The sequence below is a fragment of the Amblyomma mixtum genome, chromosome 3, assembly GCF_055824585.1.
Source record: "Amblyomma mixtum isolate Tamu chromosome 3, ASM5582458v1, whole genome shotgun sequence".
In the NCBI taxonomy this organism is placed as follows: domain Eukaryota; kingdom Metazoa; phylum Arthropoda; class Arachnida; order Ixodida; family Ixodidae; genus Amblyomma; species Amblyomma mixtum.
The window spans coordinates 377,420,486-377,440,295 of record NC_143014.1 but is presented as its reverse complement, the minus strand read 5'-3'; the positions used below and the strand labels follow the sequence as shown (position 1 = coordinate 377,440,295).

The 19,810-nt window shown below is 46.7% G+C and overlaps 1 protein-coding gene and 1 long non-coding RNA gene across 2 annotated transcripts in view; both read left to right on the top strand.

Moving 5' to 3' along the window:
- LOC149356868 (organic cation transporter protein-like) overlaps positions 1-19,810 on the top strand; it is a 90,358-nt gene that overhangs the window by 9,040 nt on the left and 61,508 nt on the right. The window contains exons 3-5 of the mRNA XM_089576451.1: positions 9,450-9,597; positions 10,304-10,389; positions 14,553-14,767. Of these exons, the coding sequence (XP_089432577.1) occupies positions 9,450-9,597; positions 10,304-10,389; positions 14,553-14,767 (449 nt within the window). The remainder of the gene's footprint in view (positions 1-9,449; positions 9,598-10,303; positions 10,390-14,552; positions 14,768-19,810) is intronic.
- LOC149356870 (uncharacterized) lies at positions 2,457-8,207 on the top strand. The gene is made up of 3 exons (XR_016289844.1): positions 2,457-2,523; positions 5,838-5,885; positions 8,155-8,207. It is a non-coding gene; the product is annotated as an uncharacterized LOC149356870 (long non-coding RNA).

Genomic DNA, 19,810 nt, shown 5'->3' with positions numbered 1-19,810 from the left:
CTCCGGCCACAGGCAGTAAGTGTCCCGTCACCGTTCACATCGCAAAAGAAGGCAGCGCTCGCAGGCGGGCAGTTTGAGCTGACAGCGACAGGCGTTGCAGGCACACCGCCGACTAAGTTTCCAAGGAAGCCACACTGTAGAAGGGCGCCGTCTTGTAATCGAAACACACCACAGAAACAATGGCCACTGTCGCTGCTTATGAGCCAGGCATTTTTGCAACGAAGTTAGCAGTGCAATAGGCCGAAAGGTTCGACTCATCAAACGACGGCACCGCACTGCTGACCTCATTATCGTTGTTGACCAGACATCCATAACACATATGCCCCGACGGATCGCTTAACTACCACTCTTGGATGAGAGCGCGCCCACCGGCAGCACACACCGGTAATCCTTCTTCTTTTGCGATTCCAGCACAGTAACAGCGGCGCGCAAGACAGCCCAGCAGCAGCACGAGAAAACAAGCGAAGCTCACGGCGGTGATCTCAGAAACCATGCAGCATGTCGGATAGGCTTTGGATTTGACGCGCTAGACCATGCCCACTCACGCACGCACGCACGCACGCACGCACGCACGAATGTACCGACACGCATATTAATGCGTCCATGCGTCACAAATTTCTCAAGTTTTTAATGCTAATATGTGCACAAGAACTTAATTATTTTTGTAACGAAAGTTTCATTTGGTTTTAGTCCTTTGCTATCGCACTGCCCAAAAGCATAGAGCCCGAAAGAGACGACCTGGAGGAATGCCTGGAGGCGATGCCTTTCTAAACGGGCCGAAGGAAGCCGGAACTGGCCGAAGCGCTAGCCAACGAACGCAGCGTCTGGGGAGGGACAGCATGGCGGTCAGCGTTACTACGTTTGTCGTGGTCCTTTGTGGTGCCGAGGGCATGAACCGTCGCTGGCATGAGCATTTGTCACTCTTCCGATATGTGATGTGCCGACAGCAGTGAAATTCGCTGGTGCGATGTACGAAAACGTGGTAAGGTGCTGAGTAAACCTGTGTTTATAGCGTGCGTCAGCGGGCTCGACGGATAGCGCGTCGTCCTTTGCGCGCCTTCACTGGAAACGCTATGCTGACGGTGGGGCTCATTTCCTCCATGGCGGAGCAGCTGGTGGGAGACCACTACCCGGGTGACATCTCGCATCTTGGGGGTAAGTTAATTTTCTTCGAACCTGTTCATTATTTCAAAGCCTTTGCGCACAACTGGCCACGTCAACACAGCTAGTACATAGACGCGAAGACGCAGTGCCTATCGCGGCAGCACGCAGCGCTGAAAGGTTGTTTGCTGGCGGCACACGGGCATGAATGCGCGTGTAGTGTCAGTGGTCGCACGGTCATGGTCAGTATGCCATGCAAATATGCACAGCTGATCCGATCGCGGGGTGCACGATATCGGCGCCGTACTGCCGCCGTACTGCCATTCATCTCTCGCCGAGAATGGAATATGTGCCCACCAATAGATCTTCGGCCCGGGCTTTACATTCTCGCCGCATGTTACGCTGTAATTGAAGTAACAGCGCTCGAGCAGTTTAACTACGTAGACTGCGATTCAGCTGTATGCGTTAGGATTGAGCTTCCTCCTCTTTCACTTGTATTTCACTTGTACTTTTATAAATTGTGTATTTAAGGTACGAAGCTGCATATGATCCAGCTGCGTTCGTACTTATAGCCGAGCCAGTGTAGTCGAGCCTTGAATAGCAGAACGGTGAGATAAAAACAAATTGCTCTGAAGTTTTCCGCCTCTATTTTGGCATTCGCTTTTTCATACTTTGGCTCGGAGCTGAAGTGGTACAGACAACTGCAAAATGCACACAGGTGCCCTAGCTCCATTTGCCCTAAATCCCGAAGTTGCAGTGAAATTTAAGGGTAAATGAGCCTTTAATATGTACGAAGAATAAACTTGATTGTTTCATGATTATAACCAATGGCGCAAATAAATCTGACTTTGACTTAAATATGCTGAGGTACCTCTCCAATACCTTATTTGATGTTAAAGGAAAAAGTGTGGTTTTTCTGCAATTGGCACTATTAATTCATCATACCTGTGAGAATGTGAAATCAGTGCTAATCATGCCAGATTTCAAATTGAGGGACGCATGCAGAATTTGAAGCAAACCAGCCTTCTACTGAAAATATCGTTCTGCTGTGGTCTGTTCTTTTGAATGGTGGCATGTATTGTAGAAACGATGCTGGATATCGATATGCAAGTGATGTCTCGTCTGAGGCTAGCTTGTGAATGACTGCCGTGGTTATGAATTTCTTGTTGCCTGGCCCACTTCGAAATGTGGTTAAACAGTCGTGTTCCATTCTGCGACCGGCTCCTTTTTGTGCCTTGCACTTTGCCTTACATGCTTGATTCTAGTCCATTTTTTGCACTGTGCTGCTGTTAAATGTGTCTTTTTACCTTGCAGCAATCTCCACATAGCTTTACCAGGAATGCCTCTTCCAAGCTCTCCAGTATGGCTGTGCCAGCCTTTCACTTGGTGCTAGGATGCCCAGCAAGCAAGCAGGCTTTTGAGGTAAGCACTGAAGACATCTTCCGACACAAGTAGCTTTTATTTTCCTAGTCCACTGCTACTTGTGTGACCCCTCGTTATGTTGATTTTGGCAAGTTAGGTTGCCTATTAAGGGCTCTCTTTTGTTTTTCACCTGCTGCTGTGGCCTACTGCATTGGTGTTCGGCTACTGAGCCCAAAGACGCGGGATTGAATTGTGGTGGCTTCGTTTCGACAAGGCGAAATGCATATTTGCTCGTGTGTTATGCAATGTCAGTGCATGTTAAAGAATCTTTGGTGGTCGAAATTTATGCACAGCCCTCCTCTATGAATGGAGCTATTGTACAACTTTGAGGCATTAAAGGGACACTGATGGCAAGCTGAAGTTGACCTGTGATGATGAAGTTCCGCATCCTAACCACAAAGACGACACTTTTTCTGAAAGTGGAGCTTTATAAGCCAGAGAAAGCAAAACATACAATTTTCATCAGCACCGGCTGATTTCGGAAGTAAATTGCGATGCGCTGACTCCGTTTTTTTTTGGCACAGATTCCAGAGGCTAGGCTGAACTGCCATTCACCTCAGAACGGTTATCATGGAGTCCTTTGTGTAGACTTCATGAGTTCAAATCGAGTGGCGGGAAAATTTTTAAATGTAATTTTTGCGCCAATCATTGTGTTGATGGCCTTTGCGCTGCTGTTAAAACCGGGATAGCAGTATGGTATCCCATAAAACTAGGTTCAGGACTTGCAGGAAGTGGTTTATCACATTCCGCTAGCTTGTGCAAGAAACTACTTCAGGGATATGTGCAGGTGTCTTTAATGTGTTCCTGAGTGAGCACTAATTTGTTAGGGGGAAGGCAGCTTCTAATCTGGCACTACAGTGCCAATGTCGTGAGTGTAAATCATAAGATGACCCATCAGAGTGTACGCCTGATTTCTGTGACACTTCAGTGGAGTATAGAAGTGGTAAACAAATCTGTAAGGTATTTGATGCATATCTCCAAGGCAACGGCTGTATGAGTAGCGAAGCCATTAGTCAATCTTGAACGGAAAGAATTTTCTCTTTTAGATGACGTGCTTGTATATCAGTGACAGTTATTTGTTGTCCTGCCTTTCGCTGGTGTGGGTCATGTGTGGCGCATCTTCATGCGAGCCTTCTTTTCCTTTACAAAAAATTCAATTGATAGTCCAACCTGTTTTCTTCTCTTTTCCTGTGTTGCATCTTTTGGCTGGTTTTAAATCTGCAACTGAGCTCAGACCGTGATAATTACTGCCGGTAAACAGAGATACTGAATGTGAGCTTGGCATACATGCGTACTGTATGTGTGAAAGTGCAGTTTACAATATTCAGAAATGCTTGATAGCCTTACAAGAATCTAAAATTTTGTTGGAATTCCTATTTGTTCTCTGTTCAAGTGTCGAGAGTTTTTCCGCTTCGTGTGATTAGAGCCACTTTGGTACTTAAGCTGAAATCTTTTCTTTAGCCTGCATGTTTCTCACTTTTGGGACAGAAACTTGGAGGCTAATGAAGAGAGTTCAGCTTAAAAGAGTATAGACACCTAATCTTGGTGGCATGTTTTCTTCTCTAAAATGGTGCGGAAGACACTACTATGCATGAATCACCATCTGGTATTCGCGTGAGACCGCTAAATAATTTATAATCAACTTTTTCTGCCATCCTGTTTCGGTGAACAATTTGACTATGGCTATGACATCAAAGAGAGGTTATAGGTCACGTGAGGCGTGGGAAAACTGCACTTATAATCGCTGCTTCATCATTTTAATTCGCTACAGCGCTGACGCCAGCATTCCTTAAGAGCCAGAAGTACCAATTGTATTGCAGTTTTTCATGCCTCACGTGACCAATAACCTCGCTTTGACGTCACAGCCATCATTCAGCTGTTGAAACCGAAACAAATACAGCAGGAGAAAGAAATTTGATTATAAATTATTTAGCGGTCATAGGAGGATGCCATGTGGTAATCCTTGTATAATACTTTATGCCTTATTACAAAGAAAAAAACACGTGCCAAACGATAAGGACAGCAAAGTGAGCTATGGAAAGAAAAATGATAAGTCTAACATTAAGAGACCAAAAGGGGGCGGAGTGGGTGAGGGAACAAACGCGGGTTAATGACATGCTACTTGAAATTAAGAGGAAGAAAAGGGCCTGGGCGGGGCTTGTAATGGGAAGACAACATAACCGCTGGTCCTTAAGGGTAATGGAGTGGATTCCAAGAGAAGTCAAGCGTAGCAGGGGGCGGCAGAAAGTTAGATGGGCGGATGAGATTAAGAAGTTTGCGGGGATATGGTGGCCACACCTAGCAAAGGACAGGGTTAATGTGGAGACATGGGTGAGTCCTTTGCCCTGCAGTGGGCCTAGTCAGGCTGATGATGATGGTATGTGTCGCACCTGCTGCTTCGTGCTATCAGCTGGCCCATGCTTGGCCGACCAGACTAGCCAAATTTGTGATGTGGGTTTTCTATTGCACCTGCATTTGTGTACACAGAGGACTTGAATGGTAGCAGGCGATGCTGTGCATGTGTTCACGCCACAGCACACATGACCCACACTGAAAGCTTCTCTGCCTTTAGTAAGACAGCTGCATCAGTCTGGGACATAAGGTATCCCAGTGCTAGAGTATGAGTAAATTGCTCTGGAATTTTAATCTGGTATCAGGTAGCATAGTGCAAAAGAAGGCTAGCGCGGCTGCCTAATATTCTTTTGGGCAGCTGTGTTGGATTTTCAGTGCCTGTTAGTGTAATCCGTGAAAGTTCACTGTAACCCATTCGTTTCGATGTAAATTAGGAAGTCCTTAGAGCCCTGTACTTTTTAATGATAATAACAAGGTAATGCAGTAATTCAATTGTACCTGTTCTCTTTCAACACAGTAGAGTGCTGCTGGGTCGAGATCACAGTTTTACTTTGTAGGTGTGCTCAGGCTGTCATCATCATCATCATCAGCAGCAGCAGCAGCAGCAGCCTGACTACACCCACTGCAGGGCAAAGCCTCTCCCATGTCTCTCCAATTAACCCTGTCCTTTGCCACTTGCGGCCACTGTATCCCCACAAACTTCTTAATCTCATCCACCCACCATTTTTTCCTGTGTGTGTGTCTTTTCGCCATTCTGAAATTCTATCATACAAATGGATTGATGGACGTAGTGTCAGGTGCGTAATGTGATACCACCAGCTCACCCCAAGCTGTGCTCAGATTTGCCTCATTGCTGCAGGAGCAATAAGGCAGGCTTGAGGCTGAGTGGTGCAAAAACATGATTTTTCAAGAATGTCTCTGTGGAAATTGCAATTAATCATGTGAATTTGCTTTAATTTTAGGAGCTGCTCACAAGCTGTGCGCCTTTCCATGCTGATCATGCTGGCCAGGTACGCTTATGGTTACATTACTAGGTTGTTTTCATAATGGCAGTTGTGGATTTCTGTGTGGTTTTAAAACATAAATTGTATAAGTATTTGGCCCGCCACAAAAGTATAGTGGTGCATTCAAGGCCAGTGTTACAAAGGGATGTTTTGATTGCTGCAAGAACTTGAAGGCCCCTGTGTGGTCACTGTGGAAGGCCCCCTCCCTACTTAGGAATTGCTATTTGGGTTACTCAGTCATTTGGCAGAGGAATAGTGTATAGAGATAAGGGATGGAAGAATGCTTCCAACTAAAGAAAAAAATCCAGCAAGCAGTCATAGAAGCAGAAGTACAAAAATGGCAAGGCTTTCTCTAATTTACATCGAATCTTTTTCACTTAGACTTCTTATTGCATACAATGGCTGATGCTTGGCTTACACACATATTTTCTTTAGGTATGCAGTAGGTCTCACATTCTTGTATGATATGGTCACGGTGCCAAAAAATGATGGTGGTGTTAGAAAACTCGGAATATAGAGGAATTTTATTGCTGACCTTATGGAGAACTATGGTAGCTGTGCAGTCGTTATAAATATCTTCCAATATTTTCACATAACACTCTTCTACACCCTGATTCCACAATGCCTGCATGGCAGCTGTGGTTCCACCGAGTCAATTGCTGTCTGGTAGTCAATGAAGGCTATATATTGGGGTTGGTTATATTCTGCCCATTTCTCTATCACCTGATTGATTGCATGAATGTGGTCTCTTGTTGAGTATCTTTTACGAAAGCCTGCCTGATCATTTGGTTGATTGAATTCGAAGGTTGTCCTGACTCTATTAGTGATTACCTTAGTAAATACCTTGTAGGCAATCGATAGTAAGCTGATCGGTCTGTAAATCTTCAAGTCCTTGACATCTTCTTTCTTATGAATTAAAATAATGTTCGCATTCTTCCAAGCTCCTGATACGCTCGTGGTCACGAGGCAAGCGTGTACAGGGTGGCTAGTTTCTCTAGCACTATCTCTCCTCCGTCCTTCAACAAATCTGCTGTTACCTGATCCTCACCAGCTGCTTTGCCCCTTTGCATTGCTCCTGAGGCTTTCTTTACTTCCTCCCTCGTTACTGGCGGGATGTCCCATTGCTATGCTCTACTGCCTCTCTCCGTAACGTTCTGATTACATTCACTACTGTAGAGATTTGTGCAGAACTCTTCGGCTACTTTAACTATCTTATCCATATTGCTTATGACATTGCCCTCTTTGTCTTTTAGTGCATACATCTGGTTTTTATCTGTGATTAGTTTTCTCTTCACTGATTTTAGGCTACCTCCATGCTTTAGAGCATGCTAGGTTTTCTCCATGTTAAACTTTCTTATGTTGGCTACCTTGCACTTATAAATAACTTCGATAGCTCTCCTAGTTCTATTCTATCTCTGAAGTTAGACGTCCTCATGCTTTGGCGTTTCTTCATCAGATCTTTCGTCTCCTGAGATACCTTGCAGGTATCCTCTCGAATGATCTGACCACCTACTTCTGCAGCACGCTCCAATGAATTTAAATATGTATTTAAAGATAACAGTTGAGGTGGGAGATTGAGCTTCGAGATTTGCACTTCAACTCGGGAGTTATGCCACTGCTACACAGAATACTTGATCGCCGTAGAGATATTTCATCATCTGGCACCAAGCTGCTGTGGCGCCACTGTCACAGTTGATAATTTTGCTGGGAAGCTGTTGTAGCGCTCACACAGTTTTGAAAAGGTGGTATTCATTGTTTTTGTGCTATTGGCAACAGTAATAATATGCTTGCTGTAGTGTTTTGTGGCTAGCCTTCTTTTTTTTTAGTGAAATAAGTTGTACATTTCATGTTGAGTATTCTTTGAGCGATTAAATTGCTTTGATTTTATTCCTTCGTGTATAGTTGCGAGTGCTCCATGTCTGAGTGCAAATTTCTACCACTGAAAAGCCTTCAAAATCTTAATAGATGTCCACACTGTTCTAGGGACTCAGTGGCTATTGGAAATGCCCATTTAGCTGTATTCAAGTGCCACTGAGTTAATAGCCATTTGAAAGCCTTCAAAATGCCTGTGTGACACGGTTATTAGATTTTGTGCAGGTTTGATGCTGAGCAGTCTGCGTGCTTGAGTCGGGTTTTCCAGTGTCTGTATTTCAAACCTGAAACTTTTCGAAATCATCATTAGTTCATTAATGGTAGAAGTACTTGTGCCCTTTTCTCGAATTTCCAGAAAACAGATTAACTGAATTTTTTTGCATATACTCCTACCTTTTTGCAGGTGCTGCATAGTGAGAACCTGTATCAAGACGCCAACCTGCTGGACTTGGAGAAACAGAAGAAATTGTTTAGCCACTGTGTGGCACCCATCATGAGGGATGTGGCATTAATAAAGCCAGTTAAGGTGACCTTATCTATGTCCTTTTGCAAGCATGCTACACACATGAGAACCATCCCACGAAGCACCGTTTCTGTAAAGCTTGTTATCTCACAACATGCATGCTGAATGAGGCAGTGACAGACAGATGGGGAGGCCTTAATGCAGTACATTAGCGTACCGTGTTGAGCAGTGATGTAGGAGCCTTGCAGCCATGCAAGGTATTATCGGCATCATGATGGTAACTCCATTAGACACTGTCTAGTGCTCTGTGAGCCAGACTCGGCTCTTGAACATTCTGGGACTCACCCTTGGCTCTCGGACATTCTGGAAGCCTCACCCGGCTTGCGCATATTACGCGAGGATGTCTCCTGCTGTACGAGCCTTACGCGGCTTGCGCACTTATGTGAGAGATGTCTCGCGTTTGCGAGCTTGCTCAGCTTGCGCAAATAATGTGAAATATGTCTCGCGTTCTGCGACCTCGTTCAAGCGTCGCATTTTGCGTGGCAATAAACACGCAAAGATAGGCACGCAGAATTCACGCTCAATATTTTCAATAGGGGAGTTACCCGCACTGGAGAGATTACTTTGCCTGCAAGCTTCTCGAATGCGCGTCTATTTTGGCGCGATGTAGCCAAAATTTGTTGGGCCACAGTGCCGACAATAACCGCGTTTTCTAAATTCTATAAACTGGTATGGATACTAATTACGGTGTTCTGCACTCCTCTGAATAATTAAGGAGCTTAATAGTAATAGTAAAAAGTTAACTCTTGAATATTAGTTAACCAGCCTGCTGTTAGCACGTCTTAGCCGTATTCGGATGTATTACATCGCTGACAATGCTATGTGGAAAAATGCGCTGTTCTAAATCATAAAGCCTATTTTTAAAAAGTATCTAAAGTCTTTGGTGAAATATCCTGTACAGACTGACTAAGAAGACGTCGATATTCTGAATCTAGTTGCCTTTTTTTTCTGAACAGTCTCTAACTCATAGCCCGCATGTTTTGAGCGCCTCGAAGACGCCCCCCCCCCCCCCCCATAAAAAGAAAATGCTGCGAAGTCTATATTTCCTGAAAAGGGGGAAGAAAGCACAGGAAAGCGTGAAAAACATATTGAGGCAAAGCGTTCAGCGGTCCTAGTTTATTAGCCATTCTCGGATCCTAAACAATGCTCTCATGATTCGTTTGTGTCTCTTGCAGTTTTATGGCCGAATCTCCATTGTGGCTGCTTGCCACCAAACATTTTAAACAGGCGGAGAGAGTGCTCAAACGGGCCATCAAGAAGAACAACGTCGCTGAAGTCGATGTGAATGACATCATTAAGTCGTACGAGGACAAAATGGAGAGGGTGAGTAAGAGAGCGTCGTTCAAAAAAAGTTAAAAAAAAACGCAAGCTGCGCAACGTGGCTGCAGCCTATTTTTTATTTCGACACACATCTACTGTCACGGTGCTCATTAAGCGCTTCCTCTGCCACTTTGATTCTATTTTTAATTTTTTTTCATATTTTTGTTTAACGTCATGTCCCGAAACTGTTGGCTGCTGAATTCCTTGATCACCTGGCGCACCGACACGCGTCGCACAAACCTTGGAGCAGGAAGTTCCGAGCAAAAACCACTGTTTATGATTGCGCAGTGCCAAATGTCCAAAAGTACTGCTTGCTTGATGCAATTATTGTGTCATCCTGCACAAACGCAACGGCTCTACCATGCAGTGCAGTGTTTGAAGTGGGCGTGCTTAATCAGTAATCTAATCTATCGTTGTTGCATGCAGTCTTATGGGTTAAAATTAATTCTGTAGTGTTGTATATCCGAGTTTTGAGAAAGTTTTCTGATTCGCAAAATACTAAAAGGTATGCTATCAAAGCTGGCAATCGTGCAAGAACAAAGGTGGTGTACGAAATGTCTAAGGCGCCTGCAAAGTTTGCAGCCCATAAAGACTGTCAGACGCAAAGTTCCTTGAGACATGAAAGCATTCAGGGATTGCCAGAAATAATTTTCAGCGTTAAGTGAGCGCTGTCCTTACTGAACGTTGTGTGTCCTGCTCGCGCTTACAGGAGCGGTCACTGAAGAAGCCGACGTTCGCTGCGCTCTTCCGGTACCGGTGTATACGGAAGACAACGTTCATCATGACTTTCATATCGTAAGAATGCCACTGCATCTCTTGTTACTGTCGCGTTATTTTAGAGTGCAAATAAATCATCTCATGTCTACCAAGCGCTTACGCTTCTTCTAAGCTTGGTACGCACAAATTTACAAGACCGATGCGCTGGGATCGACCAGATGTGGGCGCAAGAAGACGCCTTCCTCGTTCCCTTCTTTCGCCCCTCTTGTCCCCTTTTTTTCCCGCCCTTTGCTCCTTACTTTCAGGTGATTTAAAGCAAAACTGCCTTTTGAGGCATCGCACAATGCCGAGCAAATGCCTGACCAGGCTATTCCACATTTACACATATGCCTACAAAATTTCACACATTGCGAGCAGGTTTTCTTGAGAAACTCTAAATTTTTACAAACTGCGTCGCTTTATTCTAAGAAGGCTGAGGTCTTGATTGGATTTCTTGGGAGCCTCCAGATCCTTGCCTAGCAAGGATTGCCATTAAGGTTGCCTTACCTTTTTTAAAGCGTATAGTATTAGCCAATTTTAAAGTTTTGCCTTTATTATCACTAGGTATTACAACCAACCTTTTAGGCCCTCTACACCACCACTGGTCTTCACATTTGTATAAAATTCGCGAGTAAACAATATTTCTACAACCTTCCCTCGGGCCATGATATCCTTAGGTGCTTACGTTTCACTAAACCTACCAGAGCACAATAGCAGCGCATGTTAGCCTTGAATGCTTATGCGTCACTGAACCCAACACAACACTACACGACCTTTTCACATTGCGCCTCCACTGCCCCGGTTATACAGAAATATAAAATTGGCGAGTAAACAATTTTTCTACAACCTTACCTCGGGCCGTGATATCCTTAGGTGCTTACGTTTCACTAAACCTACCACAGAACAATAGCAGCGCATGTTAGCCTTGAATGCTTATGCGTCACTGAACCCAACACAACACTACACGACCTTTTCACATTGCGGCCTCCACTGCCCCGGTTATACAGAAATATAAAATTGGCGAGTAAACAATTTTTCTACAACCTTACCTAGGACCATGATATCCTTAGGTGCTTACGTTTCACTAAACCTACCACAGCACAATAGCAGCGCATGTTAGCCTTGAATGCTTATGCGTCACTGAACCCAACACACTACACGACCTTTTCACATTGCGCCTCCACTGCCCCGGTTATACAGAAATATAAAATTGGCGAGTAAACAATTTTTCTACAACCTTACCTCGGGCCATGATATCCTTAGGTGCTTACGTTTCACTAAATCTACCACAGCACAATAGCAGCGCATGTTATCCTTGAATGCTTATGCGTCACTGAACCCAACACAACACTACACGACCTTTTCACATTGCGCCTCCACTGCCCCGGTTATACAGAAATATAGAATTGGCGAGTAAACAATTTTTCTACAACCTTACCTCGGGCCTGATATCCTTAGGTGCTTACGTTTCACTAAATCTACCACAGCACAATAGCAGCGCATGTTATCCTTGAATGCTTATGCGTCACTGAACCCAACACAACACTACACGACCTTTTCACATTGCGCCTCCACTGCCCCGGTTATACAGAAATATAGAATTGGCGAGTAAACAATTTTTCTACAACCTTACCTCGGGCCATGATATCCTTAGGTGCTTACGTTTCACTAAATCTACCACAGCACAATAGCAGCGCATGTTATCCTTGAATGCTTATGCGTCACTGAACCCAACACAACACTACACGACCTTTTCACATTGCGCCTCCACTGCCCCGGTTATACAGAAATATAGAATTGGCGAGTAAACAATTTTTCTACAACCTTACCTCGGGCCATGATATCCTTAGGTGCTTACGTTTCACTAAATCTGCCACAGCACAATAGCAGCGCATGTTATCCTTGAATGCTTATGCGTCACTGAACCCAACACAACACTACACGACCTTTTCACATTGCGCCTCCACTGCCCCGGTTATACAGAAATATAAAATTGGCGAGTAAACAATTTTTCTGCAACCTTACCTCGGGCCATGATATCCTTAGGTGCTTACGTTTCACTAAATCTACCACAGCACAATAGCAGCGCATGTTATCCTTGAATGCTTATGCGTCACTGAACCCAACACAACACTACACGACCTTTTCACATTGCGCCTCCACTGCCCCGGTTATACAGAAATATAGAATTGGCGAGTAAACAATTTTTCTACAACCTTACCTCGGGCCATGATATCCTTAGGTGCTTACGTTTCACTAAATCTGCCACAGCACAATAGCAGCGCATGTTATCCTTGAATGCTTATGCGTCACTGAACCCAACACAACACTACACGACCTTTTCACATTGCGCCTCCACTGCCCCGGTTATACAGAAATATAAAATTGGCGAGTAAACAATTTTTCTACAACCTTACCTCGGGCCATGATATCCTTAGGTGCTTACGTTTCACTAAATCTACCACAGCACAATAGCAGCGCATGTTATCCTTGAATGCTTATGCGTCACTGAACCCAACACAACACTACACGACCTTTTCACATTGCGCCTCCACTGCCCCGGCTATACAGAAATATAGAATTGGCGAGTAAACAATTTTTCTACAACCTTACCTCGGGCCATGATATCCTTAGGTGCTTACGTTTCACTAAATCTACCACAGCACAATAGCAGCGCATGTTATCCTTGAATGCTTATGCGTCACTGAACCCAACACAACACTACACGACCTTTTCACATTGCGCCTCCACTGCCCCGGTTATACAGAAATATAAAATTGGCGAGTAAACAATTTTTCTACAACCTTACCTCGGGGCATGATATCCTTAGGTGCTTACGTTTCACTAAACCTACCACAGCACAATATCAGCGCACGTTAGCCTTGAATGCTTATGCGTCACTGAACCCAACACAACACTACACGACCTTTTCACATTGCGCCTCCACTGCCCCGGTTATACAGAAATAATACTTCTCACAGTAACTCAATTAAAGCAAAAGCAGTGACTTTCATACTTTTCTAACTTTGCAATATTTGGAAAAGCTGCAACGTAAGTAAACTGTGCCCCTATCAACTGCATACACTAGAGGCTAACAAATATAGTAGCTTCTAAAGAGATGTCACTACCGTGAACTGTGTGATATGCCAGACGACAGTGGAAACAAGCACCTAATTTCAAACAATACAATAGGCTCAACTCCTGACCCTTAGGAACCAATAATCTCTTTATTGGTTTGCTAGCTTGTGTTCGAGATATTGTTATTCATTGAGCTCCTTATATGGGGGCATTCGATCGGGACATAGCATTTATATTCTGTCATAGCGCATATGTATCGTGTTCGGCGTCGTACTTTCCATCAGAGCGCAACATATGGGCGAGTTGGTTACGATATGTGGTGTCAGCCAGCGTGAGTACGAGACTAGGACAATCGGATGACGAGAACGCTCATATCGTCTGATTATCCTATAATTGAATTTATGGCCTTCGATGCCTTCATATTTTGTCGGAAGCAACGTTTTCTTTTCTCTGTGTTAAGGTAGAGTTTCCAGGAGTAGTTTTTTTTATGTATTTGCTCTTCAGTGTTTTACAGCTGGTATAGCACGGGGCTGCTTTCAGTGAATAGAATGTTTCAGTTGCTTTTATTGCGCATTCTGTACTGATAAAATAGGACCAAGGTTTGTATCGGTTTTCGTCATCCATACCAGCAAGAAGAGCAATTAACATTAATATAAGAGGATCGCTTCAAGTCGCATGACATTAAGGGTGACCGCATGAGAGACAATTAAGTCATATGTGAGTGAAGAAGTGCACAATAAGGTTTAAAAATAAAATTGCTCTTGACTGCCAGATAGACAATAAAGACCGAGTCGGAAAAGTACGCTTTAGTTACACCGGCAGATGTTCCCAAGTAAATAGCAGATGCAACCCATTTAGTCCTTCCCTTGCTGGTGCCAGATGCCGCTGTATCAGTATGGACCTGCGGTGTGAAAGCCGCCCGCACTCTGTCGTGTATTTAGATAAATGGCCCCGTTAAATGAGCCGTGCTTCTTGCCTCCAGTGAGCATGAACGGTAACAATGGTAGGTATCGGATCTCTTGGCGTCAGACATGACAAGTTGCTTTTTCGGTCACCGAAAAAGAAGGCGAACTGAAATGAAGGGAGAGCAGGGCTGGTAGAGCAGTGGGTTTCCTATTTTACAGAGTTCTGTCCACGCTGCTGTACTACAACCTGACCTACACAAGCATCCTGCTCGGTTCGAATCCCTACCTGAGCTTCGTACTGATGGCCTGCATGGAATATCCCCAAAAGTTCATCTCCATCATATTTATCAACTACATGAAGCGACGCACAGCCTATGTCTTTCTCTACGGCTCTGCGGCCCTGTTTTCGCTGGCTGTTATCTTTGTGCCTCCAGGTAAAGAGGTTCCCAAATGATGCATGCTCGTAGGCGCCTGGCTATAGAAGTTAATTTTCACAGTAAGAGACAACGTTCCTAATACGAATCGTAGCATTGGTTTTATTTCCACTAGTAACATAATTTTCGCGAATGAAAATTCAAAGTGTCGACGCTCATAATATTGTAGAATTCACATGCGATAAGTCAGTACCTACTTTCTGCCTCTGGGTTGCTTTGAACTTATATTAACCCTTTCCAGTCAGGTGTATTTTACCCACTGATTACTGCACCGGTCACCATTCCTTTGGGCCTTCTAGCCCATCGCAAAGGAGGAGTGTGCCACGGCATGATTTGGACATAAAAATTTATTGAAAACATTTTTATTCAGTTGCGGTAGGGCATCATCGGAACTTCTTTGAAGTGTGGAACCTCTCGAAGCGCTCTCCTGGGTGGAGGCCAGGCTTCCTCTCGCAAGTCTTGAAAAAGAATGGTCTCCCTCCTGCCACCGTTTGTCGTTCTGTCACTGAAGACAGCGTGATCCGTACTGCTGCGGCCTTCAAGCCTGCCTTCAATTCATTAGACAATTTTCCGTAAAACGCGCCTGCCGGATTGGAACTGATGGGGCGAGTTTTTCGCGCCAATTCGGAGCCTGAAATCCACGTGATTTTAAAGCGGTATGGTGCGGTCATCCCTCGAGCAGAAAAGCCAAATAACCAGTTTGCATGATACAACAAACCCAACCAAAGGCACGCGAATTTACCTGCAGAAGTATTAGAAAAAACGTTGTGTCGGCCCATGCCCGACAACTGACCGGACGGGCACTTTTCCGCTGCCTGGCGATGCGCGAGAGATGACCGGAAAGGGTTAATGGAATGGCTCTGCAACACGTCCAGGTTTCTATGCATTGTTGAGTATTTTATATTCTTCAAATCGTTTGTTTTCTTGCGCAGTGAATCACCGAGATAAACAGAATATTGGCGCTCTAAAACCATTATTTTATCACAACAATGCTGATAACAGACTCTAGGTTATAAGCTTGAGTGGTCGGGAACAATTCTACTACTTTGTTTCCGGGTTTTCAGTCCTAACAATTATTCATCTGTTGTGTCCCCATATTGCTTTTGTGTGTGTGCGCCCCCTCCTAACGACCACTCGCATTCCCCTCCTAACGACAGTTCGCATCCTCCTCCTAACGACCACTCAATCCTCCTCCTAACGACCGCTTGCCCCTCGTCGCACGCTGTCGCCGGAGGCCCCCCCACGGTGCGCCCCCCGCACCCTCCTCCTGTTCTGGGAAGCCACTCCCTGCCGTGGACGCTTCTCCACTCCCTCCTTTCTTCGGGCGGCCAGTTCGGCTCCTGCCTCGGTCGACGCTGGTCGCACCCTCTTCAGCTTTAAATAAACGAAGTCTAAAAGTACCGTGTGCGTCTTTCGCTGCATTCAACACAGCGACCGGACACGACAGTGGCGACGAGAAAGTGGATTCGACCCGCGCTACGCAACGCTATTGACAAGCCATGGCTACGCGAGGGTTTCCCAATCAGATACCAGAGTTCAACGGCTCATCGTGGTCATCGTGGGTTGGACGCCTTCAGTTCTACTTTGAAGCTAACAACATCACAGACCCAGCCTTGAAGAGGGCCAACCTGCTGACGCTGTGCGGGGAGCAGACCTACGATACTGTCTGCGCCCTTATTCAGCCAAGCACACCAGCGGCAGTGTCTTACGACGACATCGTAAAAGCGCTGCAAAAGCACTACGACCCAAGGCCATCCGAGGTCTACAGCCGGGCTCGCTTCCAACGACGAGATCAACTGGAAGGAGAACCTGTGAGCGCCTACGTAGCCGCGCTCAAGAAGCTCGCTGCCGACTGCAATTTTGGAACGCTGTCGACAACAGCTACCGGGCAGGAGGGAGACGCAGCTTCTTCTGCTAACACCACCATGCTTCCCTTGGACGTGATGTTACGCGACAGATTTGTGTGCGGACTGAGTGACGAGTCACTGCAGCAGCGCCTGTTCGCTGAGAAGGACCTCACATTCGGCAAAGCTTACGACATCGCCGTTCGAGCGGAGAGCGCCGGTCACCAGCAGAGAGGGATTCGCCGGAACACCGAGCCGGTACACCAGACAAGCAACCAGGTGCGCAAGCCTTCTGTTGTTGTAAAATCGGTCAAAAAGGCACAACGCTGCTGGCGGTGTGACGACCAACACAACCCCCAGGGATGTCGATTCCAGTCAGCCACGTGTAATTTTTGCCACAAGCGAGGGCATATCGAAAGAGCATGCATTACGAAACGGAGACTTGCCAAGATAAAGTCACCTTCCCAGCCTAATCACAGCGTCAACGCCTCAGAGAATACGCCGCTATCTGATCTCCATGGAGCAACATCAGCAACACCATCTGTGTTGTACGACCTGAACACCATGAATCTCGGCACGCGACCGAAGATTTTTACAGAAGTAAGCGTACATCACCAGCTGATTAAGTTCGAGGTGGACTCCGGCGCAGCCTGTACTCTGATCAGTGAGGACACGTTCCGAACTTCATGGCCATCTGACGCACCCGCCCTGCAACAAGACGACACGCACCTGCGAACGTGGTCAGGACAGAATCTGCCACTATTGGGCTCTGCCAACGTGCAGGTTAACTACAACGGCCAGACCCATACGCTACCTCTGCTTGTTGTGAAGGGCACAGGATCAAGCCTTCTAGGGAGAAACTGGTTTTCTCCACTAGGCGTGATGATATGCGGCATACACCAGACGCCGAGCCAGAACATGGTTGGTAAACATCAAAACGCCGATGCGCTAAGCCGTCTGCCACTAGACGCAACTGTTGACGAACCATTTCCACCAGGAGACGTTCTGATGTTCGAAGCACTGCCAGAACCTCCGCTTACAGCAGGCACAGTTGCAGCATCTACGCAGAAGTGCGCAGCTCTCCGGCTAGTTTACACAGCTGTTCAACAAGGCAACGTGCATAAACTCAAAGGGGACAACTTCGACGCTTACCGCAGGCGAGCTACAGAGTTGAGCACCCATCGCGGCTGCATCATATTTGGGTCCCGAGTTGTGATGCCGAGAGAACTACGCGCACAAGCTATGTCTCTCATCCACGCCGGACATCGGGGCATCGTTGCAATGAAAAAGTGTGCCAGAAGCTACATGTGGTGGCCTGGCATTGACAACGACATCGAAACAGTGGTGCGAGAATGCAAGCCTTGCCAGAGCAGCCGGAGCGCCCCGCCGAAAGCTCCTGTCCCAGAATGGGAAAAGCCAGACACACCATGGCACACACTGCACATTGATTTTGCAGGACCAATTGAGGGCTGCACTTTCCTTGTGGTCGTAGATGCCTACACAAAGTGGCTTGAGATAAGGCAAATGGGACAGACGACTTCGGCAGCAGTCATTGACAACCTCCGATCACTATTTGCAACGTTCGGCCTGCCGCGCAAGGTAGTGTCGGACAACGGAACACCGTTTGTGTCTGCGGAGATCCTCAAGTTTTATCGCGACAACGGGATCTCATCAGTTACATCGGCCCCCTACCACCCAGCGACAGACGGACAAGCCGAGCGCTACGTAGCCGAGCTAAAACGCGCCCTTGAAAGAGATCAGACAGGCTCGCTGCAGCGCCGCCTTGCGCGCTTTCTCTTCAAGCAGCACACGACGGTTCAGAGCACAACAGGCGAGACCCCCTCGAAAATGATGTTCGAGCGTGAAATGCGAACCCAGCTCACAGCCATCCTCCCCGAGCCAAAGGCAGAGACGTTCCGGGAAGAAAAAGCAATTCCGCGCTGCGGCACGCTTAATGAGGGGCAGCGCGTCCTCGCCCGACAAGTTCTGAAAAAGCCACGCTGGGAGGAAGCTACAATTGTCAGACGCATAGGCCTGCGCTCTTGGCTCGTCAACATACATGGCACAGTAGCACGCCGACATCTCAACCAGCTGCGTAGATTTACGACGCCGTCTGAGAGCTGTCCGCCAGCGAAGAGAGCACGTGCACCATCTTCCCACATAGCCTGGCACCCCTTCCCGGAAGAAGAGACTTCGCCCAGGACAGACCTAGGAGACACAGCGAACAACAGCCAGCCTACAAGTGTTTCTCCCCCGAGCGCACAAAGCCAGCGCGCCTCCACGCGTGAGCGCCGACCCCCTGCACGATACCAGGCAACTTTCTAAGGGGGAAGGAAGTGTTGTGTCCCCATATTGCTTTTGTGTGTGTGCGCCCCCTCCTAACGACCACTCGCATTCCCCTCCTAACGACAGTTCGCATCCTCCTCCTAACGACCACTCAATCCTCCTCCTAACGACCGCTTGCCCCTCGTCGCACGCTGTCGCCGGAGGCCCCCCCACGGTGCGCCCCCCGCACCCTCCTCCTGTTCTGGGAAGCCACTCCCTGCCGTGGACGCTTCTCCACTCCCTCCTTTCTTCGGGCGGCCATTTCGGCTCCTGCCTCGGTCGACGCTGGTCGCACCCTCTTCAGCTTTAAATAAACGAAGTCTAAAAGTACCGTGTGCGTCTTTCGCTGCATTCAACACAGCGACCGGACACGACATCATCCCACTAACTTGCCGCTTACAGCGGCGTGGTAACAGAACAGGCTTGTTATCCCAACCCCTCGCACGAGCGCCTTGGCGGAAAAGATTAAAAACTGGCAATTACAACCATCAAAATGCGAATAATCATCTCTAGCTTCTCCTTGTCATGCTGTTACAGTTTCTTGGTTTGTTCTGATTGCTGCTGACAGACATGAGTGGGTGGAAATTGTATTTTGCTTTTGGCAGGAACACAAAGAGTGTTTATGGTGTGAAAAATGTGTTTGCACGGGTGTCAGCATCTTTCCGTGTAGCGCGATTGTCGTAAGCGTCCCGGGAACATTCCCACTGTGTTAGATTCACCGCACGTTTGCGCCTCTAGCCTCCCGGATACGAATAGCGCTCAGGCTTCGGCATAGGCTGCTAAGTTATAGTACCGTAGGCTGTGGCCTAGGCTACATGCATGACCCTCCTGCAACGATACTAATGGGCCACGTCACAGGCGGCGCTCTAGCATC